Source organism: Oreochromis aureus, linkage group 1, assembly GCF_013358895.1.
Source record: "Oreochromis aureus strain Israel breed Guangdong linkage group 1, ZZ_aureus, whole genome shotgun sequence".
Classification (NCBI taxonomy): domain Eukaryota; kingdom Metazoa; phylum Chordata; class Actinopteri; order Cichliformes; family Cichlidae; genus Oreochromis; species Oreochromis aureus.
Window position 1 is genome coordinate 24,120,958 of NC_052942.1, and position 26,215 is coordinate 24,147,172.

Genomic DNA, 26,215 nt, shown 5'->3' on the forward strand with positions numbered 1-26,215 from the left:
TCAAATCTCATGAGTTGAACAAAAAATTTAATAAAAGACATTGAATTCATTTCATCGAATTACAGTTTTTGATCGGAGTTTGGCATCATCAGTCCAAACATTTTTTTTTTTTTAAATCCTTTATATTGTTATTTTATTAACACGTCAACCATAAGGATGAAAAAACAAACAAAACAAACATTTACATAAGTGTCACAGACAATACTTTTATAAAAGTATATAAAGTTCAGCATCAAATATCTGGACTCAGATCTGTCTGAGTCAATGAGAAGAAGCTTTGCAGAAACCACGGGATGCAGATGTTTCTTTTACACACAAGTAGCTCCCGAATTTACTGACAAAAATGGTAAAAAATACACACGAACAAGCTGAGCAAGTAGCTTTGGAGCCAAGCAGAGGGTTTGTGACCAAATCAGCTGTTAGCTTCAATCTAAATGAACACAAATTTCACCCATAAAAGCTGAGATTGAGGGCAAAGCGGTTATAACCATTTAATAACTATGGGTTATTCATTCCTTGATTAATTTGATGAATTAAACTTTTGGGCACGCCCCCCCCCAAAAAGTGTTCTCCATTTGTTCTGTCAAGAGCCAGGCTGACAGTCTTGACCTATTAAAAGGGTGCAAGTGCAATACCAAAGAGTCATTTTTACATCTCAAATTTATTTCCCTGAGAACAACAACAACAAAGAAAAAGTACATTCTCCGACTCAGTAAGGGGAATTTGTTATGAAAGATTGAAACATGTGGAGAGCTGGACCTGGAGCCCACTGAGGAACCATGTGACCTGCACCCTGAAACAGATCAAAGCAGTATTTTGAGTAACTGCGACATCTCCACATAAAGCAAACCGACAATGCAAAAGCATTAATGCTTACCTTAACAGTCAGAAAAGTGATGTTTCCAAACATCTGATAAAAGCCAGCAATTTGGTCCTCATGAATCCAGGTTTGGTATTTAGTGGTTGCCTAAGAACATTTTAGTACAATTAAGAAGTGCCTGCCGTTGGTGTGAAAAAGTATAATTTATGAATGTAGAATTAAAGCTACCTTCAAGCCAAGATCCTCCACAAACCACTGGTCACCCAGAAAGTTGCAGGCCATGTCGGTGTCTCCGTTATAGACGAGCGCACGGAGGCCCAGAGAGAGCAGCTTCAGGTACACGTCCTTCATTGTTGCATACAGCACGTTGTACTGCGATCCAACTTTATCACTGCAACAAATACATACTTATCATCATGCAAATCACACGACGCTAATGACAATCATTCACGCAATAATCACAATTACTGTTTTTTGGAACTTCTGGGAGATTTTGTGAATTAAAAAAAAAAGAAAAAAAAAGAAAAAAGAAAATTCAATACAGCTGCTTTGATAGGGTTACCTGTACAAAGATATATTTATGTTTTGATACATATAACAAAAAACAAAACAACACAAAACCAAAACCAGCAATGCAAACATGAATGCATGTTTTAAACCAACATCCATATTTGCCCGTTTTGTCTAACACAGTAACACAGTAAGGCTGTTTCTCTAATTTGTGAATTATTGACAAATGTAGTTTGTTTTTATGTGTACTGGACACTGGTGAGCAGACAATACTGATATTTTTTTAATCTTTACACAACAAACAGGGTGCTATACTTTAAAACAGGACTTCTTTGTACTTACACTAACTAAACAGATTACCTCAACGTAGTCCTTGCAGGACACAATTTTGCATTTAAAGGAGGAACTACTTTACTGTTTCCCACCATGTATTCTTTGTTTTGGGACTAAACCTTGGGCTTAAATCTACATATATGATTCACAGACTTTAAAAACCAACCATTAAATTCGGTCTGTAAGAACTTGTTTTCCCCTAAGAGTCATTTTCTTCTGACTGGCCAGTTTCAGGAAGCCAGGTGAGGGGCAGCTCCAAATGCTTGTGAGCTATACTGCTGCTGCTTTGTGGATGGGGCATACCTTTGTAGTCATCAGTGATTTGCTGGCATTGGCTCAATGCAAAAAATGGAGGATAAAAAAAAAATGTTGGAAGGAGGGTGAAGCTTGAGCTTTCTGCTCACACTTACAGTCACCTTAGTGTTTCAAACTTTGGCCAATTTCAGTGTTTAAAAAAAAAAAAAAAAAGCACTGCAACATCATCAACTTATATCTTCAGTAAAACTGCAACAAAGAGGACTTGAGGTGCACACATAACATTATTTATCACCAATTTTGCAATAACCAGAAGATTTCATTATTTGCCATACCTGCAGATATCCCAGGGAGGCAGGATAGCCGGAATGTGCAACGCTTTCCTCACGTCGCCTCTGTTCAGCCAGTTCATCTGGGCTGTGCTGTTGATACAGGGTGGGACTTCACCCAGAGTGGTGGAGGAACTTCTCTGTACTGAAAACTTCAGTAAACACCATCATTAACACCCAGGACAAGTAAAACACAGACATGGAGTGCACGAAAACGTGTTTTTGGAGGGTTACCTTGTGTGTATGTGGGTGACTCCTGTAGTTCCTAAACAGAAGACTCATAGTCCTCTCATAGACTCTACTGGATCTTCTCTGACCCTCACAATCCAAGTAAAGGGCATACTCATTAAGTCCACTATTATAGATGAGACCAAAGGCCACTTTTATCTTTAAAGGAGACAAAGAAGTATATGTCTGAAAGACTCTTAAGTCAACATGAGAAATTCCCAGTTGATTAAGGCAACAGTGAATACGTTACCAGTATCGTGCATGTCTCAGAACTGGAGTTGTAGAAGTTGCAGGTTCCATCCTTACAGCAATTTATGTTCAGGTCACGCCACAAACTGCACAAGAAACAGCTCTGCATCAGCTCTGTGCAAATGATCTCTTAACTTGAAGGCAGATTACTTCTGTCATATTTTTATATGACGAACGATATTAAAATGTAAAAATGATATGCTTCCCAGCTCCTGACTTTAATAGGAAAAACAACCTAAGTGATCAGATATATTTTTATGTAGCAACTCAAGAGAATTCATCTTGTGTGTAATGGAGCATGCAAACAATAAACACCATTTCTTTTTAAAGCCATTCCTTCATAATAAAACAAGAAACCTTGGCAAAACTTACTCTTCTCCAAAGAGGCCGTGGTAGTAACCAAAGTAGATCAATGACTGGTCATTGAGATTAAAGCTGCTGAGGCCATTTCCCACTGCAAAGCCCTGGGTACAAGCAAACGTGTCACTTTAAACCACGTCAGTGGGCACAATATAGAGGAACAGCTTCTCCTTCATCATGAAACTACATTAAGGAAATGAGGCAGATGAAGCGTCTTACCTTAAAGTTTATTTTGGCTTTTCCCGTGGCCACAAGGAGGCTGAGTGTTGGCGCATAAATTCCACCGTAGCTCTCCCCGAAGATGAAGAACTCGTTCTGAGTGAAGTTTGGGAACTTGGAGAAGAAATTCTGCAGGGCTTTGTAATTATCTTGGGCAACCTATGATAAACATTTCACATGTTTTCACATTTCACAGTCACCTTTTCTTCCTTTATAAAGATCTGCATTGGTTATTTAACACACTGAGCTCACCTGGTCATCATCAGTTGCATATTTCTCATCATCAGAGTAGGAATATCCCACACCTGCAGGAGACTCAACATACAGCACATTGGCAATCTTGTTCCAGCTGAATTTGTTCTCGTAAAGCGTAGCCCCATCATCATTTACCTGAAAATCAGAGTCAACACTTTTCTATTGAAATCCACTTTACTCAGTGCACAAGTGTAGTTATGCACACAGTGAGCACACTCACATGAAATGGTCCATTCTCTGATAGGAACCCATCCAGCGAGCTGCAGCCAGGGCCTCCGTTCAACCAGAGCACCAGAGGGTCTTTGACGGGGTCCCTCTGAGAAGTTACAAACCTGCAGGAAATCAGGACACAAGATATCACAAACTCAAAGTTACTCATTCCAAATAACTAGATAATCTCTTGTGAATAGTGAAAGCAGATCTGCAGGCAAGAACGAGTATAATAAGGACCAAGTGCTCCAATGCACTTTAACCTGAGAGCCAATACAATAATTGAGCTCAGAAAACACCACTCATACACCAGATAAGACCCAAGCTAGAACCACAAGGACAGTTTTGTTTGTTTGCAGCAAAACCCATGATCTAGAGCTTTTCTTGAAGTTCCTCAGTGATTTGGTATTTAAGTTCAAGAAACCTGCTCAACTGGTTTGTCTTTCTGATTCAGGATAACATAAGGTGCTGCTGCAAACATGAAATCATGTTTACTAGGCTTACATGAACTACATAAGGAAATGCATCATGTGGACAAAAGCAACAGAAGCATTTAGGTGTACCTCTTAGTTATTGAATCCAATAATGTAACGGCATTGTTTTATGGGATTGTTGTGGGGCCCTTTAGTTCCAGTGAATGCTTCAGCATTCCAAGACATTTTAGACAACTTTGTAGGCACAGTTTGGTGAAGGCCCTTTTCTGTTGCAGGATAGCAAACCAAAGTCCAGAAAGGTAAGGCCTGCACAGAGCTCTGACCTCAACCCCACAGAGCACCTTAGGGATGAACTAGAACTGAGACAATGAGCCAGGTCATCTCCTCCAGCAACAGTGTCTGACCTTACAAAAGCTCTTCTAGATGAATGGGCAAAAATTCCCCACAGACACACTCCAAAATGCTACAGGAAGACTGAAAGCCGTAACACACCTGCAGAGGGGTTTAGGGGAAACCTATTTATAGGTTTATTATGTAGGTGGCCCAATACTTTTGTCCATATGCACTCAGGGGTAATTACTAGACTCTGTATTAGTGGGAAGAACGTCAAGGACTTTGTTGTAATTAATATTATTATAAACGGTGACATGAGCAGATTTTTTTTTTCTTTTTTTTACATTTGGGCTCTAAACTTAAAATTTAATCTGGCTCCCATTGCAGATTTTTAGTATAAGAGGTAAAAGTTTGCTTTATAGTTGTTTATATTCTGTGTGGGGGGTTAAAAAGAAAGCTTTGCGTGCCTCATTATAAAGAAATAGAAGTGTATATATACTGCATTTGCACACAGAAACCACCGCAGTGTGGGCAGCCTGACGTGCTCTGACAACGTTTCTGGCGCATTTACCACCGGTTCTTACCAGTAATGGAGAAACTTTCCAGGCCGTGCCTGCAGGTATCCTGACCACTGTCGGTAGTTCGGTTTGAACGTCATTCCGGGCAAATGCGTCACTTCGTCCGGAGGGTACTCAGCCCGCGAGCCGAGCGGAAACACGGCCAGCAAACACAGCAGCAAACCTCCACCGAGCATGGCTGAAGCCTGGGTCACGTCTCAAACACCAAACGAACCCCGAAAATAAGTCCCTGCGCTCGGCGAGGAAAGAGGAAGAAGAAGCGTTCACTTCAACTTCCTCAATTACAGCTCCGCGTGAAACTGAACGTCATATGACTGGCGGTGTGGGTCACGTGACTCACATGGCGCTGTCGAACACAAATATTGAAGTTTAGAAACAGGTGTGAAGAATTTAAATTACAGTTGTTGGGGGGTTTTTTTTAAAGTTTTTAGTTTCGTTTTCAGTTTTACTTTTTATTGTTCAAAAACTAAACTAACTTTTAGTTTTTAGTAGTTTCACTGCTAGCTTTTTCTTTGTTAATTTTTTGTAAATAAAGGACATTCTCTATTTATCCGAGTAGTTATAATAATAAAAATGTAACTTTTTGAATGCAGTAGACATCCCATATACGCCTCAGTATGACAAATCAGACAAAGGCTAAAACGATTCCTGGTTACTTTCATTTTGTTATATTTAGTTTTAGTAGTACTGTTATAAAATATAATCCAAGTGCCTATTTGCTAAGTATATATTAAAGTATATATTAAAGTAATATTAAAGGCCAGCTTTGAGGGTTTATACACTGTCTTTTAGGTCATTAGACGGCTTGGCGACATGAAACTGTGATAAACAGGATCTTTAGTGCAGACTTTCCAGAGAGTCTCGTTCATGTTTGTGCTGCTAGATGATAACAACAGGAGACGACCTTCGGGTCGTGAGTGCCAGACGTGGGGAGCGGGGGTGTAGAGTATATCACACTCATCGTGTCGGTAATGCATTAGATTTTGCAGGAGGCTTCGCGCTGTGCACATCTCCCTTCCGGAAGGTTTTGTTGACTAAAGTATATATTTTGAATACACTGAGTTTGCGTCTTCACTATCAAGCCTGAGGACAAAAGAATCGGGTCGATAGTACTCAATATCCAAAGCAGCAACAGTGACAACAAAAGAGAGTGTTGGAGCTGGTGAAGACGAGTGTCAGGGGTTCTTTGTGAGGACAGAAGAGTGAGAGGGGAGGTTTATGGGATATTAGTGAGGCCTACAGTGATGTAATCTTGTTCATCTTGGCCACTCCCAATGAACATCTAAGCATCATCAACACTGCCACCTCCAGTTCAGCCTCCTGTCTTTATGGCAGTACAAAACCACACGATACTATGAGGGGCCGTACAAGCCAAAATTCATTCTTTCACTCTCACATACATATATTCTTCTTTCAGGCACATGTATTGTCACTCTCACATACATACATACATATATTTTCACTCTCACATACATATATTGTCATCTCGCACACCTTTATTCTTATTTCATATCCATGTATATTCACTCTCACATACATCCATTAATCTTCCTTTCACACACATGTATTCTATTTTTCTAAATGCTACATATTTTTATGCTGACATATATTTATTCTCCTTGCAGGTGCAGCCCTTTCTAGTCATATATATATACATACCCTTTACCTTTCAACACATATATATTTGTACTCCTATACTCATATATACATACAATCCCAGTGTTTATCCTTTACCCTTGCATACACATATTTTCTTCAGACATGCATGCATTCTCTTCTTACATACATATATTATTTGTAAGATTAAATGCATATTGAATGCATGTAAATGAGAGCAAAATGTAGGAATGCATAAAAGAAAATGCATGTATTTTAGAGTGAAAATTTGTAAATATGTACATTAAAATACATGTATAAGAGAGCACAATATTGCAATGTGTGTGTTAAATATGTGTAAACATGAGAATAAAAATATCTAAATATAAAAATTAAAATAAAACTATGTGAGAGTGAAAGTATATGTATGTGAAAGAAGAATGTATGTGTGTGAGAGTGAAAGAATGAATTTTGGCTTGTACGGCCCCTCATAGTATCGTGTGGTTTTGTACTGCCATAAAGACAGGAGGCTGAACTGGAGGTGGCAGTGTTGATGATGCTTAGATGTTCATTGGGAGTGGCCAAGATGAACAAGATTAGAAAAAATTAATACATCAGAGGGATGTTGAATATGGAGCTGCCAGGCAGGAGGAAAACAGGAACACCTCAGATAAGATTTGTGGATATCGTAAAGGAGGACGTGCAAAGGGTTGGTGTGACAGAAGAGGATGGCAGAGGAGGCAGATGATTATCTGTGGTGACCCCAAAAGGAAGCAGTGAAAGAAGAAGAAAAAGAAGAGGAAAAATGCTGGTAAAAGTGGAAGTTCAATGAAGTTAAAGCTTTTTAAACCCAGAGTTTGGGACACAGTGTGATCAGTTTAGAGTGGTGACTTTTGCACATGCAGTTTTTATGTTTGTTGTATTAAATAAATGCTTCAAACTCAGATAAGTGCCTGGATCCATTTCAGGATCGTAGAAATAGAGTAGATGAGTTAAATGACAACTCTCTGTCAAAGGATTCCCAGCAGAGACATTTTGGTTGACCAAAACATATAAATTGAAATTGACTCCCACAGAGTAAAAGCTGCTGTGCGGGGTTCTGCAAATTAGAGCTGATCAAAATGTAAAACATGGCTGTAGCAGTAAAGGGGTACAAGGGAATCCTGTGCAGTTTCTGATAACAGTCCCTAATCAGAAAACAGTCCTTAGTGGGACATTTGATCCCTATAAAGATAAGGAACATGACCAGGTTTCTGGATTTTAGCGCTACTATATCTTCCATGACTCTGTTCAAAAAGATTTTTATCATTCTCAAATTACAAATCTGGGTTAATCTGTGTAACACAATATTATTATCCAGTAAATAATTGTAAATAATTATTTCCTGGATATAATTACTTATTTACTCATAAAAATGTAAATAATATACATTTATATACATTTATATGGACCCGTGTTCACGATATGAAGCTGGCTGTAGTTACAAAGTCAACACAGGTTCCAATCACTGAATATAAATTGTTGTATTTAACAGAAAAATGCAAATACCCTTCAAGTTATGATGCAACAGATTTGCATTTCCACTAATACCAATTTTAAATACTAAATGTTTTTTTCAGGTTTTATTAAAAAATAAATATTAAAAATTTAATACTATTTTATTTTACTTTTTTGGCAGACTGGAGTGTGACAAGGAATGGGTTTGTACCTGTCTGCAGCCACTTTAAACAACCATTCAGAATTTTTGTCACAGTTTAAAAAAAAAATTAAAATAAGTCTTTAAATTACTGAGAATATCTTTTTATCATATGATCTTATTATTTACAGCACATATGTACGTATAAAGATCGCTTGACTACAATAATTTTTCTTCTTGTCAACATATCTTTAATAAAGCAACAGCAAGTATAAACATTACTTTACAGTACTTAATAATTGTCTATAACCTCCATATATGATTTTGCTGCAGATTTAAAGATAAATCATTTACAAGCTTGTGATGAATTGTGTGCAGCATGTCGCGCTTATATAGCACATTAATATGCATAGATGATAAATGTTTTTATATGCTTTACTCAATATAAAAGAAAATTTTAAAGATTTAAAAATAGGTCATTTTAAAGATTTAAATAAATTGATATTCAGCAAACTTTCACTTATTATTACTTATTATGTGCTTGTTTTCCATGAAATGTTACGGACATCTTTTCCATTATACCAGCGTACTGTCCACATTGTTGCTCTGTTGCTTGTAAATTTATCTTTAAATGAAAATAAAGAAATTTGCTAAATGAAAACACGTTTTTAAAAACAAAACAAAAACAGATCTAAATTTTACACTCTTTTTCACACGAGGATAAAGTCGCAGAAAACCTACTTTTGTCAGTGATTCACAGCTTTTGGCTGTCCGACCAGACTGATATTTTAATGTGAGGTGATTTTATTTTGGTCGGTCGAATGGTTAGGTTTTATTGTGAAGGCAGGTAAATGCAGCTACCGGAAAGCTCCGCGCCTAAACAGTTGGGAGTGGAGTGTGTTAGTAGAGTTAGCGCGGTGCTGTTTACCATGTAAATACTGTGTTTACATTAGAGGTTAAGAACGAATATATTTACTTGTCCGCCAAAACCTTTGTCTCAGTTTAAACACTGAAATCAGCTGTCGTTGTTGGGCTTGCTAACGTTAGCAAATCTGCGCTGCTACTTCCTCCAGCCATCAAGGTAAACACAGTTGTTTTGTCTTACGCTCGTCGCTCTTTGTGTTCGTGTGGAAGTGATCTTTAGAAAAACTAAAGGGTTTTACCAGTTTGCAGGATAAACTAAACCTCCTGAACAGCTCTTTCGAGTGAAAAGCTAAACAAATTTAAGCATTTCCGATACAATCTTTTCATAATAAATCGGCCCCAGGTAGCGGTGAGCTGGTGAATGTAAATATAAAGAGCTCGACATTATCGATTAGCCAAAGCGCTTATTTACACAATATATACCTGAAAACCTGACAAAGCAACGGCAGAGAGCATACACGGAAAACACTGAGAATATTTTATTTCGAAGAGAAATCTGCGGCTGTGTGAGGCGGGCTCATTCAAAGATCGGAGAGGCCCCATCTCGGGTTCATTTTTTTTCTTGTGTTCCTGCCCAGCAGTAGCTATGGATCTTGAAGATAGCCCACACAGCCCGGACGAAGACACCAGCATGCCAGAACAAAACCCCAAATACAAGAGGAGTCTGAGGAGTCTTCATGTGCTCACCACGAAGTTTGTCCAGTTACTGCAAGAGTCTGAAACCGGTGAGCTGGACCTGAGAGACGTAAGTGAGCCCACACAGTACAGTAAACACCTAGGCCAGCACTTATACGTGTGTTGTACAGTATCTTATAGCTTTGAAACTTTAAATTTGTGCTACTTTATACTGTATGCCCGCCATTTTTAAACTTCAGGCCTCCGTGGCCTAGTTTTCCTTTGTGTTTTCATTACTTCATTTTGGTCCTCAGAGGATTTACTGGTTGACCCGATCCTTCATCAAGAGATTTAGGAACACAGAGGTCATAAATGAGGGAAGCACAGAAAATACTTAACTTTACTTTTTAAAATGTAAACACAGTGGGTCTCAAAATCGAAAAATGTGCATATTTAATAAAATTATTCTCTAAGTTATATTTAGAGCATCATCTGGAAACTTTTGATTTTGTTTTATTCCGATTATGCTATGTTTCTTTTTGTGGTACAACTTGATATTTTTTCAATCCAGGATGATTTTAGCATGAAAACAGCATTTTCTCCATTTTTGTGACGAAAAATTTGAAGTTAAAAATGTTCTACATGTTTTACTTTACATGTGATGATTTGGGATAGAATGAGTCTTGTCCTGTAGGTTATAGACTTTTAAAATTTTAGATTAATATATCATTATATTTTTAAAATCTTATAAGAATAATTTCAGTTAACTGATTTAAAAAAAAGAACAAAGTATTTATTGTAAATAAACTGCAGTACCTTCAAGGCTCACAAGGGGGCGACCGGTCACACTTTACTACATACTATCATCATCTGGTTACTGTACATGCAGATCTTCTGTAAGTGCTTCTGCTTCTTATATTAAGAGAGCCATACTAGCTTAGCCAAACACACAGGACCACACACTGCATAGCTGAATTGACACATTGTTACAGGTTAGAATGAAAACATTACATCATTCATCTAACATGCTAAATAAACATTTAAATTAGTCTGCATGTTGCCATTTTTTTGATATGCACCACTGCATCGGTCACTAATGAAGCAAACTGGATTGAAACCATGTTAAATAGCAATAAAAACACACTGCATCTTGAGATTTCTAAGCACGAGTTTTACACTTACTGATTCATTTATTTATTTATTTATTTATTTTTGGGCTTTGTTTTGTTTTTGTTTTAGCATGCAGCAGCCCTTATTTGGCATGATCTGTGGGGCCTCGGGATGTCCTTTCCCCATGTGTGGGTTTAGAGTTCGATTTCTTTAAAGTTCTTTAAGATGTTTTCTCTGATTTAAAGTCCATGGATTGTTCTGGCTACATTTTGGCATACATTTAAAAATTACACTTCATTTGTTAAGCAAAAGCTTTTGCTTAAGGAAATAAATAAGTGCATTAAACCCCACAAGAACAGCAGCTTGATTTTGTTAACATTGTGAGTGTAAAAACTAAGAAGGAGTACATTGCGACTGGTGTGAAGAGACAGAGTGAGACGGAGGCAGATGATCAACTTTGTTCACCCCTAAAGAGGCCAGCTGACAGTACAGAACTAGAGCACATCTGGGGTGTTAGTGTAGGTCTGATGCATTGTCTTTGAATAACTGCTGTGTGTGTGTGTCAGACACGGAGGCTGGGGTAGAAAAAGCATCTTTTTTTTCCCCCTGTTGTTTCAGGCGGTCAGGGCTCTGGCTGTTGGACAGAAGAGGCGAATCTACGACATCACAAATGTACTGGAGGGCATCGGCCTGATTATGAAAATATCCAAGAGCACCATAAAGTGGATGTGAGTTTTTAACTCTTCTCTTGTGTGCATGCACGTATGTCACGAATGTGAAGCAAAACATAAATAATGGTAAAAGTTAACATGTTCTCTTTTATTTTCCCCACGAATAAGAGGCAACACGTTGGGAGAGAATACACAGCTGTTAGCCAATAGACTGGTGAAGTTAAAGTCTGAGGTGAAGGACTTGGAGCAAATGGAACGTGTTTTGGACCAGCAGAAACGCTGGGTCGAACAGAGCATCAAGAATATAACAGAAGACTGCAGAAAATATCCTTTTCTCTAATAACTGTTGAACACATTGGTTTCCAACAGTGCTCAGTCATTATTCTCCCCCTCAAAGGGAGGGAGTATGTAATTGCTTCTGTTTGTTTGTTTGTTAGCAGCCGAGCCTTTAGTTTTCAAGATATCTTTTTAAAATGCTGATTGCATTTAGGTAAAAACAGGGTCGAGGTAAAGGTCACACCAAATGTGAAAATGAGTAAAAACTTTTTGTGAAATCATATCGAGTAACAGATCACGAAAGGATGGAAGTTCTCACAGCTCCTAGAAGCCAAAGATTTCAGCCAATTCTGCTGCAATCATTTGGGTAAAGACAATAAAATACATCATTTTAGTATTTAATGCTTCAAGGTCAAAGGTCAGGGTCACTTAAATTAGGAAAAAGCTTTAGGTTCCATTGAATCATCTCCAAACTTTAGGGGCAATGTCTTAGTCATTGAGGTGCGTAAGCACTTTGTTTTTTGAGCTCTTTAAAACATTATTTTTTCAATAAACCATTATATGACTTCACAATGACACAAATACGATTAATATACTACACTAGATTTCCATGTTAACAATCCTGACAGCAGTACAAATGATCTATGAAAACAATACCGATGTCATTACTGAGGATTTCCAAAAGACAAGCTGATGTTAGCATGTTGTAATAAAAACATCAAAGTTGTAGTGTAGTCCGTGGGCGTGCGTGCATGCATGTATGTATTTACTTCTGTTTACGACAACGTAGGAACAGAATTATGTGTATTTGTACTAAATGTTTTATCCTTCCAGCTTTAACTGAAAATGAGATATTGGATATTATTTTTAGCAGATTTGATGAGATTTAATGTGTTTCTGTGACAGATACGCTGCATTTGCATTTGTGCCATTACACAAGATGCTGTGCAACAATCCATCACATCTCTTTTCTGAATAGCAAAATATTTTAGGTTGAACCTTAACTCAGATCAACTCTGTCATATGTGAATCATGAAGATATCTGCAACTGCTTTTGTGGTGATGTATAATCCCTCTTTTCCAGCAATTACTCTTTCTTCAGTATATTTTTATATAGTTAAAAAAAATCAAGTAGAGAGTCAGTGAGCCTGAGATGGTGCTTTCTGCTCTTTGGAATAAATGCATATAAATCATATTTTGACTTGTCTGCATCTTGTTTCTTCTCAGGCCACACACTTTTAGCAGTGCAAGCACCACCTGGCACACAGCTAGATGTCCCCATTCCCAAAGCTGTAAGATATGCATCACTGAAAGCGACTGTAGTTTATACTCCCGCTGCTGCCCTTAATTCAGATGGGGGTGATTTATGTGTGCTTGCATCTCCTTTGTACAGGTCCAGAACTGCCCGGCAAGGTACCAGATCCATCTGAAAAGCGTCAGAGGTCCCATAGATGTCGTCCTTCTAAACAAATGCTCCGTCAGCTCTGCTCCTGTTGTACTTCCAGTCCCACCAGCAGAAGAAATTTTACAGAGCGCCAGCTTAGCTCTGTCTGCCTGGCGAGAAGAAAACAGTAAAGTCAGTAACAAAACTGATGAATCCAAAAGTGAGTCGGTTATCTTTCCTGGATACACCACTGAAAGAGAAATGAAAACAAAAACCCTTCATTTTATGAGTTCCACGCCTTTTAATATTCATCCAACAGTTTGTTAACTTTTAAAAGGCAACAAACTGCTGTAGATGATGATGATGATGATGAGGATGATAGCTGACCCTGCATGGTGGCAGACTTGGTGTTTGAAGCAACCACTTTTGATCGTGCCACAGTCTTTACTGTTTTCCCCCATGTGACTGGAATCAGTTAATTTTAAAAAAAGCACATAATATTCTAACATGAAAAAGTGGATTTAATGCTTAGTTAAATAAGCTGTGTGACCAATGGTATTGTTAAATATTAAAGGAGGAAATGATACAGACAGGCTGTTCCTTCTTTCATCCTTATGCAGACTTTACATTTAACATATCTACATTTTCATGCTCACAGTTGGTTCAAAAAAATCTTTTTTCCAGCGCCGGATCCATCGAACCAACGTCAGGACCAAACAGTGCCGCCCAGAGGTAGTGCCGGTCTTCGCTCTTAAAAACACTAAAGTCAGATAATTTTACTGTAAATTAGTGTCTGGTTTGTTTTTCTTTTTGTAGGAATATTAAATACGAATCTAATCACACAGCTCTTGGCCTCTGAAGGTAAGCACATTTTATTTATCTTTATAAAGTTATTAACGATTATTGCATATTGAATGTGGTAATTACACGTTTACATCTGCCTAACAGTTTTTTCTCCTCTGCTCCGTTTGTCTCCATCCCTCATCTAAACAAGATTACACCTGTGATCTGGACGAGAGAGAAGGCATCTGTGACCTCTTTGACATCCCCATGCTCAAAGCCTGTGGTTACATGAGCTAATGTTTATAATTGGGTGTGATTTTAAACACTGGTTTGTGATGAAATGCATTTAATCAGAACCGTGGGACCTTGGCGAACGTGCAGTATTCTTCTTGAGCTTCCTGAAGATTCATATTTATGTTTTCAGCGCTGTTGTTGTGTTGATGTAAAGTGTCCAAGAGTTTGAATTTGGAAGCAAAGGGCGTGCACAGAAAGAGCACAGTCAGAGTTAAAGTATTTGTATTCTGGTTGAACTGTCAAGCATTTCAGCTTTTAAGCCAATTGCTACCAGAATTTTAGGCTCCATGTAAAAGCACAACAGGTGGCCTAGAGTCACAGCAGTTAGCCCTGTTGACTCACAACAGGAAGGTCCTGGGTTTGAATCCAGCCTTTTGTGTGGGGTGTGGGTTTTTTCTTGGTATGCTGATGTCTCCAACAGTCCAAAGACATGCTAGGTTAAATGGTGACTGGTGCCTAGATTACCTGGCTAAACTAGCCACTGTTATGAGTGTGAGTGTTAAATCTGTCTCTGTGTTGGCCTGATGATTGACTACCTCTCGCCTCGCTGGGACCTGTGACCATGATTTGGATAAGCTTTTTAGATGGGTGTAAGTGTACCCAGTGTTTTATCTGGAACTCAGCCCTATGTTCAAAAGTGAATATTCTCTTTTTAAATAATGATTTGTATTTAACTTTTAAGACATAACAACAATAAAATTATGCAAAAAGTTTTTGTATTTTCTAGAAAAATTGGAAATGGTAACAGTACAACACTGATACCAATCGATGAAATGTGGTCCCAAACCATGACGGAGCCTCCACCGTTTTCGATGACTTAAAACACTCACTATTGTATTTCTTTTCTAATCGCCATACATATTGATTTAAACCACGAATGTCAACTTTGGATGCATCACTCCTTAAGTCCTTTTGCTAATTGATTGACTATTTTCTGGTCTAGTTCTTGGACAGCTTGATGTCCCTCAGCCTTTTCTTCCCGTTTCCCTTCCTTAATATGTCATTAAAACTATTCCTGATTAGTAGATCAGTCAATCAACTGAAGCTCTAGATGCATCTGTCAGGTCTATCCTGAATTTTTTTTCCTTTTTCTTAATGACATGACTTTCAGATGCTGTAGATAGTGTTTTTTTACAAAAATATTTTTATTAATGCCTCTTATTTATTTTCACCTCCACTTCTCCACTTTTACTTTTTTTTTTTTAAGAACACACTGCTAAGATATGAGTCTTCAGCTAATAGTTCTTTGAGAATCACCTCTGTGCAAAAATACAATTTTTATGTCTGTGAAATTGTTATCTTTGAAATTTTTTTTTGTAGCGCCAACTAAAGGAAACCCCCAAAAAGCATCTAACACAGGGTGCCTTTATTGTCTTTCATAGGCTGGTGTGATTTAACAAATAAGCAAAAGCAAATATTCTGAAAATGAGTGGAATAGCAGCCAAAGGAACATTTTGAAACAACTTCAGAAAGTCTGGAGAACTACTGCTCCAGACCACCATGAACTACAGCCTCAGATTACAATATGTGTGAAATGTTGCTCAGATGAAATTTTAATCAGGTCTAAAGTATTAGTTTATGTTATTGCTTGATTTTAAAATACCTGCATCATACCAAACGTGTGAATAACAGGCCTAAAGCTGTACAACTACACTCACATCTCTGATACTGTACTTTCTCTAAATACATCCATGACATGGCAGTGCTTTGAGCTAAATGTTGGTGTCCTAATATTTTAAAATGAAATGGGTATATGTTTATTAAATACTGGTATGCCAGCATTTTCCTATTAGCCTAGAAGAACAACTGAAACTGATGGGAATGCTTTTCCTCTTGTATATGTTTAGTGATAAAGCTTTATGAATCTTGATGGGAGCAGCTGGGATAACCTGCACTGAGACATCTAATCTACTGGGGACAATGAAAGATCTGCATACTCTTATCACAATCTATGCAGAGTTTAATATTTTAGTCTGGACCAAAGTGCCCTCAGTAGAGCCATGCTATTAGCAAAATACTGTTGATTTAGCACTTAACCTTTGTTTACTATTTCTTGTCAATACGGTTTCACTTTCTAAAAAAAAAATGTGTGGTATACAGTTAAATTTCTAAGTATTCTATTTTCAAAGGCCATCTCAACTATCAATTGGCAGCACGTATGGCCATCAGATCAATTTGCTTTTAAGGAAATTATCTGGCAGGCTAGGAGAATAAATCTTTCCCCCAAAATAAGCAGGAGCAGGATATAAACTTAACTTTAATACTTGGTTCACATATGGCATATTTTTAAGGGACTTTTTTTTTTTTTTTTTTTTTTTTTTTTTTTAAGTATTATCGGCTCTATTCCCATAGGTGACTGGATCAGGAGTGATAACTCTTCCTTTCTGCTGAAAAGCATGCTAAAAGCTTTCTAGTAGGACGTCAACACTCTGCAGCAGTTGTGAGTCCCCTCCAGTTACCCACCTTAACTTCTAATAAGTTGCTTTCACTGGTTACATGAAAAGAACTGCATTAAAAACTGAAGCTCTATCACCGGCTTTAAAAGCACTGAAATAGTTGATGAAAGATACGCACACACGTAAACGCTGATCTTTATTTTTTCTTGTTTAATGCTTATGAGTATGTGTATGTTTTGTGTGCTACAGACACAGTAGAATTACCTGATGATTGTTAACCAATCATCCTGCTTGAAGCCCCCTTCCTGTCCCATTTGATTGGTTTTCCGTCTGTAGATCCCGCCTCCTCAGCAGGTTTGTGTTTATGTTGCTATAACAACACTAGTACTTACTGAGTGTGCGGCTCTTTTCGCAACAAACCGAACAGTTCTTCGCGTAATTTGAGCAGCGTACAAGATGGTGAGCATTAAATAATTAAGAAACAAGTGCTTTATCCGTAGTAAATAACCAGCTTTATCTTTTATGCCGCTAGCAGCTGGGCGTGTGTATAAATGTAGCTTATTTTTGTATACTTCTCATTGCTACTTAAAAAACACACTCAAGGTTACCACCAATGACTATAGAAACCTTTTTCTTTTATAAATATAAAAGGATGCATGGATGGATATATATATACTTTTATCTTTTATGCAGTCATTAGTTGCTAGCCAGAAAGCAGTTTTAACTTTAAACAGCTGTGCTGAATTTTTTCCCCCAGCCACCCAAAAAGAAAAGTGCAGATAAAAAACCAGCAAAGCCAAAGACGCCAACGCTGATAAATGGCCTCACCAAGGATGAGATGTCCAAGGAGCAGGTCAGAGCTGAAGAGTGATATAGCATGTGTCTGAATGTGTATTTTATGTCAGGAGGAAGCAAATAGGAACCTGTTCAAAGTGATCTGTGTATTTAGAGGGGTAGTACATAAAGCCGAGGCACAACATTTAAATAACACTCAATGCCAGTGAGATTGACATATCTTGGCTCCTAATATGGATCAAGCTCTGTAAACACTCCATTTGAATATTTTAATTAGAGCCTCCCTGCCTGCAAAAAGGCGTCCTGTTGCAGATAATGTAATTCAGATTTTTTGTAATAACTTTGTAATGTGCCAAGCTTTCCCTGAAGACTTTTAAGATGCTTAAGTCCATTGCAATACCAAAGAAAAAAGTAATAACAACAAAAACAACACACGGATATGGTAAGTTTACATGTACTCGTCATGGACATGGATGTTATGGCAATTTGGGGCTTTTAAAGATTTCTTTGAACTGCTGTTTCTCCAGGGTGGAATGATTGTGCAGGATATATCTTTAATGAATTAGAAAAAACAACAAAAAAACAAAACCAAGAATGGAGTGTGCAAGTTTGGATTAATTTTGGATTTTCTCTAATCCACACTCCTTCAAGTTAATGGGCCTTGGCCTTATCAAGTTGAGATACATTGTAGAACATTTAGGACCACTTATAAGACTTATGTGAGTGTGTATATATAGTGTACATGTACAGTGTATATAGAGCAAGAAAGAAATCATTAAAAGCTCCAAATTACCATGATATTGATGCCCATGATGAGTGTATGGAAATTGGACAGTCCGATTTTCTCAGACTCTCCAAAAGAGTGAAAAAAGTGACAATATGTTGCAGTCATTCGGTTTGTTGAGCATCGTCACATCTTTCTGTGTTTCAGCTGGAGGAGCACATTATGCGTCTTCGAGAGGAGCTGGATAGAGAGCGGGAAGAGAGAAACTACTTTCAGTTGGAGAGGGACAAGATCCACAGCTTTTGGGAAATCACAGATAGAAAACAGAAGGAGGTCGACTCTGAGCTGCAAAAGGTAGAAAAAGACGTAGAAGAAAATGAGGCCCGTCACCAATTAGATGTTAAGGTAAGATTTTACTTATTTTAAGCCAGAATATTACAAAATAGATAGCTCTTCCATTTTAAAGGCTGGTCAGATGGAGTAAGGTGATGCTGAAGTCCCAAACCGTGTTCTTAAATTTGGTAAAACAGGTCAAGAAACAGAAATCAGGACAAGTTTCTTATGCTAATATTTTAAGGTTTTTAGTGAAACCAGGATATGTGGTTCGGTGTTTAAAGGTTATTCTAGGATATATGTAGGAATCTGTGTATGGGGATTTGCTTATTAATGTCTACTGATAGATTTAAGGTACAGATGACTTTATCTTTTATGCTAGCGGCATAAAAGATAAAGATGGGTAACCGAGAGGGCTGTGGTGTTAATATGTTAAATTGTCTTCTATAAAGTTTGGCCAGAGATTATAATCTAACTCAGCGGTCCCCAACATTTTTTGCGCCATGGACTAGTTTATGTCTGACAATATTTTCTTGGACCGGCCTTTAAGGTGTCATGGATAAATACAACAAAATAAAACCAGTACCAGTACCAAAAAATGAAGATTTATTCATAACACACGGGAAAAGACCCAGGACACCGATTTAACAATAGAAACGATTAAAAAAATAATGATAAAAACCGATAAAAACCCTGAAAACCATAAATTTCACACCCGAGCCTCAACTCTCGCGGCCCGGTACCAGCTGATCAGTCCGTGGCCCAGGGGTCGGGGACCGCTGATCGAACTTGAATAGGCACTAAGCCAGGGCTTTGGGTCAGGGCTAAGAGATGGTGGATGATACCAACTGCAAGGCTACGTGTTCTAGGAATACTGGATTTCCATATGAACGCTCACATGTGATTGTTTTCCCCACCAGGTGTACAAGCAGAAGATCAAGCACCTCCAGCATGAACACCTGAACGATATTGCTGAACTGAATGCAGACTCTTTGGCGTCCAGTGAGCTGATGGAGAAAGAGCAAGAACACCTAGAGGAAGAGCTTCGTAAGACAATTACGAGGGTGGACATCCAAGAGATCAACTTTGAACACACCAAGAAGGAACTTGAACTGGTTTGTAGTACAAAACATACATTTCCCTTTACCTTAATCATAAGCATAGTGTTGCCAGGCTGCATTGGAAAGATACTTTCCACTTTTGAGGAAAAAAACCTTCATATTTCTGTATTGAAGTAGATTTTCACTTCCACCCTCACCCATGGCCACAAGCTGTAGGAAGTGACCGAAACAATGAGACTGTGGACACAAGCAGTGGTAAATGAGCATCCTTCGAAGGATGTCTGATCTCAGTGTTAGAGATAGGGTGAGGGCCTCAGTCATTCAGGAGGCGCTCAGAGTAGAGCTGCTGCCCCTTTACATCAAAAAGATGCCAGGTAGGGTGGTTCAGGCTTCTGACATAAGTTAGGTGTTTGGAGCATGTCCGGCTGAGAGGAGAGAGCACACGCTGGAGAGATCACATCTCATGGCTGGAGAATGGCAGAGGAGCTGGAGAAGGTGGCTGTGGAGAGGAAGGTGTGGCCATCTCTGCTTAGACTGTTTACTCCCATGACCTGGACACAGAAGTGGGTAGAACCTGGATGGATGGCTTAATTCACATAAACGTATTTCATTTTACAGTTGCTAAGCTTTATTTAACTCAGCTACTGACTATAACGAGCCTTTGTTGTTGCCTCTGTTTGATATATTAATCAAAAACTCATACTTTGTGTTTTTCATGCATTATAGCATTGCTAAAGTTACTGCATTACTCATCCTTTTCTGTATTTGTTTTAACATTTGTTTTAAAGCACTTAATTATCAAAAAAAAGTAATTAGGTACAAGAGCACTCTGGGGCTTTACTCACATTTATTAGCTAGTCTTCAGTGAAGAGGACACAGGAAAGCAGGGAGATTGAGGGTGGGGAAGACACACACCAAAGGGCCTCAGAATCTAACCCGGGCCACTGCATTTGGCCTTGCAGCATGTGGTCGCTGCTCAACCACCGAGCTAAACCAGTGTCCAAAAGCACGTAATTTTTTAACAATTTAACAATGCTTTTATTGTGAAACATTGTTAGGAACTTTATTGGTGAGGTCACTGGAAACTAAATACAAGACTCAGACTAGGTAGAAATCAGGAACTTACTAGGAAACTATGACAGTTACGTAGAACAAAGTGAGCAAGTGACAAAGGACAAGGGGAGACTACCACAATAAGTATACGCACAGATAACGAGAGGATATGAAACCTTCATTTTTTGTGATGTTTTTATTACAACTTGCTGACATCAGCCTGCTCTGACCCATGAGCTTGAACCATTAAATACTAAAACAGTGTATTTTATGATCTTTACCCATATGAATCGGTTGAAATATTTGGCGTCTAAGAGCTGTAAGAACTTGAGATATTTTGATTTTGCAAAACTTTATGGTGTCATTGTGATGTCGTAGGGTGGCGTATTAAAAAAAGTGCGTGTCGTACACCTCTCTACATGCCCTTTCATATGATAGATTATGGTTTCTTGATTTTTTTTTTCCGGGGTCAACTTTGACCTTGGGTCCTAACACGTACTCATGTCCCCCAATACCTAGTATCATGTTGTGAAGTTTGATAATCCACAAAAAATTGTAGATAATATAAAGTTTTTACTGATTTTCACAAATGTGGCGTGACCTTGACCTGGTTTTCATCAAAATGAAATCAGCTCGAGCTGTAATTGGTATCAAGATATCATTTATCTAAAAATGATATCTTGAAAACTGTGCATGCTAGACTGCTTACAAACACAGACAAACAGTACTGATTGTATACTTCCTCCTGTTGTGGGGAGAACAAGGACTAAACTAGAACATAACCTAAGAATAAGATGGACTAGAAGGCAAAGTACAAACAGAGACTGTAAGTAAATAAATAAACGAGATAAGGGGAAAAAATCACTAATGTGTATCAAAAGAGCAAAATTTGGTCAAAATTGATCCTCAAACAAAAAGGAATCACAAGTATGTGAATTAATAAAGTCTGGCTTCTATGAGCTGTAAGAACTTGACCACAAATTTGATCTTGTGGTCTTTTAAGGCTGATTAATTAGTGTAAAATTCTCACTGTGGTTTAACCGTGGGCATAGCTGTTATTGCACCTCAGTACTGTATTACATAGCTCTGCACGTCTGACCCTGATATACTTCAGCTTATAAGAATAAACACTCCTAACTGCAGCGTGGTTGTTATCTCAACAGAAACATGGTGAAGAACTGACCACAAGAGGCGACCACCTGGAGAAACAACTCGCAGGTTAAAAAAACGAAACGCAACCCAAAAATAAAAAGCTCATTCTGAGTTGAATTCATCGCTTCACGTTATCAAGGACTGAACAGGAGCCATCCTTTTGTGTTACTGTTGGAGCAGAAATTACAGCCTCGTTTGAGAAGAAGGTGCAGGCGCTACGACAAGATCTGGACAACATCAGGAAAAGTGAGATCGGCGAAAGAGAAAACCACTGGAACAGCCACATTGCCACTCTTAAACAAGATCACGATGAAACCTACCGCAGCGCTGAGGAATTTGTCATTATCATGAAAAGGGATGCGGACACGCTCACTCAGCTCAAGGTGCAAGCGCAAACACAGCTTTGTTTAAACCTATAACTCACTACTGATCAGTTTTCTGCTCGTGACTACAGCTTATAATTTTAAACTTATCTTTAAACTGAGTGAACTGATAATTGTTTTGACATTCTGGAAAATGCAAAACAAAAGCCTCCAAATTTGAAACGGTGACTGAGATTTTATTTTCGGTAAATCAAAGTGTTTCTGTTGCTGAACGGTTTGTTCCGCTAGCTTTGACCCAGATATGTTTTATTTTCACATGCAATGTTTTATTTGAATTTTCCAGGGAGAAATTAATGAAACAAAGAAGAAACAAAAGAGCATGAAACTGGAGGTGGTCACTGTTTTGAAGGAGAACAAACATCTTGCTGAGCTTATCTCAAAGATCAAGGAAGAAAACTATAAAATTGCCAAGAAACTGAAACACTACTCAGGAAATAAGGTTCTTTTGGCACCTTTTTTCAGTTTACTGTTGGACAGTTTTTCTTGCTTTTACCAGCATCTTCGTTGTTGTGCAGCATCGCTGTAGCCCAGCACGAGCATAATTTCTGTGCACTGCTTTTGACAGGATGTAATTGGAAACATCAAAAGAAAAAAGCTGAAAGATCTGAAAGCGGAGCATGAGGTGTTGGAACAGAAATTCAGCGAGGTAAAAACGAACACTCAGCTCCATTCATGTGTGGTTGCGCGCGTTTTATGTGAATGCTTTTGTGTGTTTGCTGCACAGCTCCAACTGGAAAGGGATGAACTTCGCAAGGCTTTCACTGAGATTGTTGAGAAGGCGCAGCATAAGGGAGACATAGAGAACATGGTGCTGGAAAAGAAGCTGCAGGCTCTGACAGAGAGCCTGGAGGAGACGGAGGCTCAGCTCAGCGCGGTGCTTTCAGCCTCCAACATGGACCAAACAGCCCTCAGTAGCGTCATAAAGAAAACTGAGGTAGTGTTGTACATCTACCTCATGTTTCTTCTTCAGCAGTCATCTAAACCTTTACACTGATTTTATATACGCTTACTGGCCACTTTGTTAGGTACACCAGTTCAACTGCTTATTTGCACAAATATCTAATCAGCCAGTCACATGGTAGCAAGGCATTCGGCCTGTAGACATGGTCAGGATTTCACCAACTGCTGATCTGTTGGGATTTTCACACATAACCATCTTGAAGGTTTACAGAGAATGATGAGGAAAAGAGAAACAGCAGCTTTCTGGGTGAAAATGCCTTGTTGATGTCAGAGGAGAATGGCCAGACTGCTTCAAGCTGATGGGAAGAACATCTCTGAACAAACCATTGAACCTTGAAGCGCACGGTCTGATGAGTGTCAAATTCTGCTGTGACATTTGGATAGCAGGGCCAGAATTTGGCTTAAACAACATGATCCATACTGCCTTGTGTCAATGTTTCAGGGAGCTGGTGGTGGTGAGGTAATGATGTGTTTGTGTGTGGTGGGGGGATTTTCTTGGCCCGTCAGGACCAACTTAGCATCTTTTAAACACCACAGCCTACCGGAGTATTGTTGCTGACTGTATCTGCTCCTTTATGATCACGGTGTACCCATCTTTTGATGGTTTCACCCAGCAGACTAACACACCATGTGACAAAGCTCAGATGATCTCAAACTGGTTTCTGGAACATGGCATTGAGTTCACTGGAGTCAAATAACCTCCACAGTCACCAGATCCCAATCCAATAAAGCACCTTTGGGGTGTGGTGGAATGGGAGAGTCACACTATGAATGTACAGCAACCGCAAGACCAAAAATCTCTTGAGGAGTGTTTTCAGCACCTTGTTGAATCTGTGCCACTAAGAATTAGAAGAAAAAGCTCGGAAGGCAAAAGGTTCATTCTGGTATTAGCAAGGTGTTACCAACAAAGTGGCCTGTGAGTGTATATTTTTAAGTATATTTCTGGAAGTGTCATGTTTTTATAAGAACATTAAAGAAGCTCTTAATGTTTTTGCTTGCAGGCACATATTGACTCCAAAAATACTGCCATCAGGACCCTACAGCACAAAATAAATAAAATTTCCGTGGTTAGTAGTCTGTTTGTTTCCTGAAATTACTTTTAATGTATTTCATAACAATAACCACAGTGAAACTTTGTATCCTGCAGGTCCGCAAGCATTTGCTGCTGCACACTGAGGTAAAGGCAAAGGCTCTTGGTGTTCCTGTGGAAGAGCTCCTGTGTAATTCCCAATGAGAGTAATCCTCATGGTAAAAATGTGGAGCAGCACTTGGATTAAAGTGAGAAGCAATGATTCCAAAGACTGGAACACTTACATTTCATTTACATCTTTTCTTTAATCTACCTTTGATGCTCATATGACTTTAAGTAGTAAAGATATATAAAAATAAAAATTAAAAATGGGATCTCTTAATTTGGAGAAAAAAAAGAGTTGTGTTGTGTGTTGTTTTAGACTAAAGGGTATGTCATGCCTCTATCCGTAGCATCCTGTCACACCAACCCTCAGCATGCCCTCCTTCATGACCTCATGAATTTTCTCTGTGGTCTTACTCCTTTACTCCTGTGTGTCATCTCCATATTTGACATCCTTTGTCCAGTATGTCCTCTCTAAAGGGAGCAGCTGAAAGATGAAGATACTTCATTGGATTTGTCAGGTGTTTTGAATTACAGCCAATAGGTGTCGCTATTCACTTAATTCATCACTGTGTCTCAGATGGTGTCATGGTCACAGATGTTGACATGCCTTCACTCTTTCTCTCCTCATCTTCTCTGTCTGACGCTCTCTGTCATGGGAACGAGACTCCTACCAGCAGTGGGCGTGGTTACCCAAGACTCCCGCTGGTGCACCTGTTTCTTATCAACACCCACCTGCAGTATTTAACCACTGTTATTCCCACATTGCCAGATTGCTAAGCTATATCATGTGGCAGTGTCACTGAGGCCTCTTCTAGTAGATTTTTTGGTACTTACCTTGTTTATCCTCTTCCATCCAGATTGGGTGTGTGAGCCTGCCTAGCTCCTGGTTTCTCCTGCCTGTCCCCCTCTGGCTTTACTGAGGAATACTCACATAAGTCTAGACCTGTGGAAAACAGGAAATTCTTATGTGACTCAACATCAATCTTTCTGAACGAGAACCCTGCAGAAAACTGAGCAGTTCAAGCATGCCGCGGTAACTGAACTCTATCCTGTGTAAAGAGTAAACTTGACCATTAGATTGCTGACCTGGGACCTTCCCTTGAACATTATTCATCTTTAATTCCTGAACTTGCTGCAGATGTTGTTACTGTATCTTGAAGTTGTTCATTAAAGTTGTTAAAATTCTTTCCATTGCTTCCTGCATTTAAGTGTTTTGTACAATCATTCAGTGGTTAGCTCTACAACGTTGCTTCACAGCAAGAAGTTTCTGGGATTGCACCTCCTGGTTGACCTGAGCCTCTCTGTGAAGTTCACATGTTCTTCCTTGTTTTTTTCCCCACTGTCCCAGGGCTTCTTCTTCTTTTTTTTTTAATAACTGCTGTTTCAAAATTGTCTATAGGTGAGGGTGTGAGATTGAGTAGATCGTGTCCAGGTTGTTCCCCACTCACCCCAAGACAGCTGAGATAGGCCCCATGATCCTGAAATGGGTCATGCACATTTCTTGAACTTGTGTAACCACATTTTGTTTGAAGTAAGTACTTTGATAACGCTTCTGATAATGCTTCTGCCTTGTGACAGAAATGTTCTTTCTGGTTCAAAATTACTTGATGTCATTCATGAGCGATATGTTTGGCATATTTTAGACTAATTATAGGCCAACAACACATTTACAACAGTTTAAATGTCTGGTAAATAACTCCAAACCACTTTTTGGCACAATACCGGTGCTTCATTTCTCTTTCCTGGATGCTGCTGCTTGTTCTCACCATTTTAAGACACAGAAAACAGCAAAACAATCAAACGAAATAATATCTCTCACAC

At 38.7% G+C, this 26,215-nt stretch overlaps 3 protein-coding genes across 7 annotated transcripts; 2 read left to right on the forward strand and 1 right to left on the reverse strand.

Moving 5' to 3' along the window:
* Positions 1-10: 10 nt before the first annotated feature.
* si:ch211-122f10.4 (cathepsin A-like) lies at positions 11-5,423 on the reverse strand. The gene is made up of 11 exons (XM_031758007.2): positions 5,120-5,423; positions 3,779-3,890; positions 3,556-3,693; positions 3,304-3,462; positions 3,097-3,188; positions 2,726-2,810; positions 2,482-2,634; positions 2,254-2,399; positions 1,049-1,211; positions 878-967; positions 11-793 (listed from the first exon to the last, which is right to left on the reverse strand). The coding sequence occupies exons 1-11, from the start codon at positions 5,287-5,289 to the stop codon at positions 710-712; spliced, it is 1,392 nt and encodes a 463-aa protein (XP_031613867.1). The 5' UTR covers positions 5,290-5,423; the 3' UTR covers positions 11-709.
* A 3,752-nt stretch (positions 5,424-9,175) lies between these two features.
* LOC116335741 (transcription factor E2F5-like) lies at positions 9,176-15,446 on the forward strand. 2 transcript variants are annotated; one of them, XM_031759492.2, is made up of 10 exons: positions 9,176-9,426; positions 9,848-10,014; positions 11,613-11,722; positions 11,834-11,989; positions 12,957-13,000; positions 13,169-13,233; positions 13,335-13,545; positions 14,010-14,057; positions 14,142-14,186; positions 14,320-15,446. In XM_031759492.2, exons 2-10 carry the CDS (start codon positions 9,856-9,858, stop codon positions 14,403-14,405), a joined length of 924 nt encoding a protein of 307 aa, XP_031615352.1. In that variant the 5' UTR covers positions 9,176-9,426; positions 9,848-9,855; the 3' UTR covers positions 14,406-15,446. The 2 variants fall into 2 exon arrangements, with proteins under 2 accessions (XP_031615352.1, XP_031615351.1); XM_031759491.2 differs by having other exon boundaries at positions 9,177-9,426; positions 9,851-10,014.
* A 1,725-nt stretch (positions 15,447-17,171) lies between these two features.
* On the forward strand, positions 17,172-25,597 carry gas8 (growth arrest-specific 8). 4 transcript variants are annotated; one of them, XR_005612813.1, is made up of 12 exons: positions 17,172-17,257; positions 17,556-17,651; positions 18,525-18,722; positions 19,571-19,765; positions 21,928-21,982; positions 22,097-22,299; positions 22,583-22,738; positions 22,865-22,945; positions 23,024-23,233; positions 24,261-24,326; positions 24,407-25,131; positions 25,252-25,597. XR_005612813.1 is itself a non-coding variant. In XM_031759571.2 (12 exons), exons 1-11 carry the CDS (start codon positions 17,255-17,257, stop codon positions 24,491-24,493), a joined length of 1,350 nt encoding a protein of 449 aa, XP_031615431.1. In that variant the 5' UTR covers positions 17,172-17,254; the 3' UTR covers positions 24,494-24,537; positions 25,252-25,597. The 4 variants fall into 4 exon arrangements, 3 of the variants coding, with proteins under 3 accessions (XP_031615431.1, XP_039467049.1, XP_031615430.1); XM_031759571.2 differs by having other exon boundaries at positions 24,407-24,537; XM_039611115.1 differs by having other exon boundaries at positions 24,407-24,507.
* Positions 25,598-26,215: the final 618 nt, after the last annotated feature.

Bases quoted from the DNA above. Each gene is read 5' to 3' on its own strand.
- LOC116335741 (XM_031759492.2), top strand. From the start codon at position 9,856: ATGGATCTTGAAGATAGCCCACACAGCCCGGACGAAGACACCAGCATG. The intron at 11,723-11,833 runs GTGAGTTTTTAA...CCCACGAATAAG, and splicing joins AAGAGCACCATAAAGTGGAT to AGGCAACACGTTGGGAGAGA. The intron at 14,058-14,141 runs GTAGTGCCGGTC...TTCTTTTTGTAG, and splicing joins CCAAACAGTGCCGCCCAGAG to GAATATTAAATACGAATCTA.
- gas8 (XM_031759570.2), top strand. The intron at 17,652-18,524 runs GTCAGAGCTGAA...TCTGTGTTTCAG, and splicing joins ATGAGATGTCCAAGGAGCAG to CTGGAGGAGCACATTATGCG. The intron at 23,234-24,260 runs GTAGTGTTGTAC...TTTTGCTTGCAG, and splicing joins GCGTCATAAAGAAAACTGAG to GCACATATTGACTCCAAAAA.
- si:ch211-122f10.4 (XM_031758007.2), bottom strand. From the start codon at position 5,289: ATGCTCGGTGGAGGTTTGCTGCTGTGTTTGCTGGCCGTGTTTCCGCTC. The intron at 3,891-5,119 runs GTAAGAACCGGT...GATTTCCTGCAG, and splicing joins GGAAAGTTTCTCCATTACTG to GTTTGTAACTTCTCAGAGGG. The intron at 1,212-2,253 runs GTATGGCAAATA...TATTTGTTGCAG, and splicing joins CCTCCCTGGGATATCTGCAG to TGATAAAGTTGGATCGCAGT.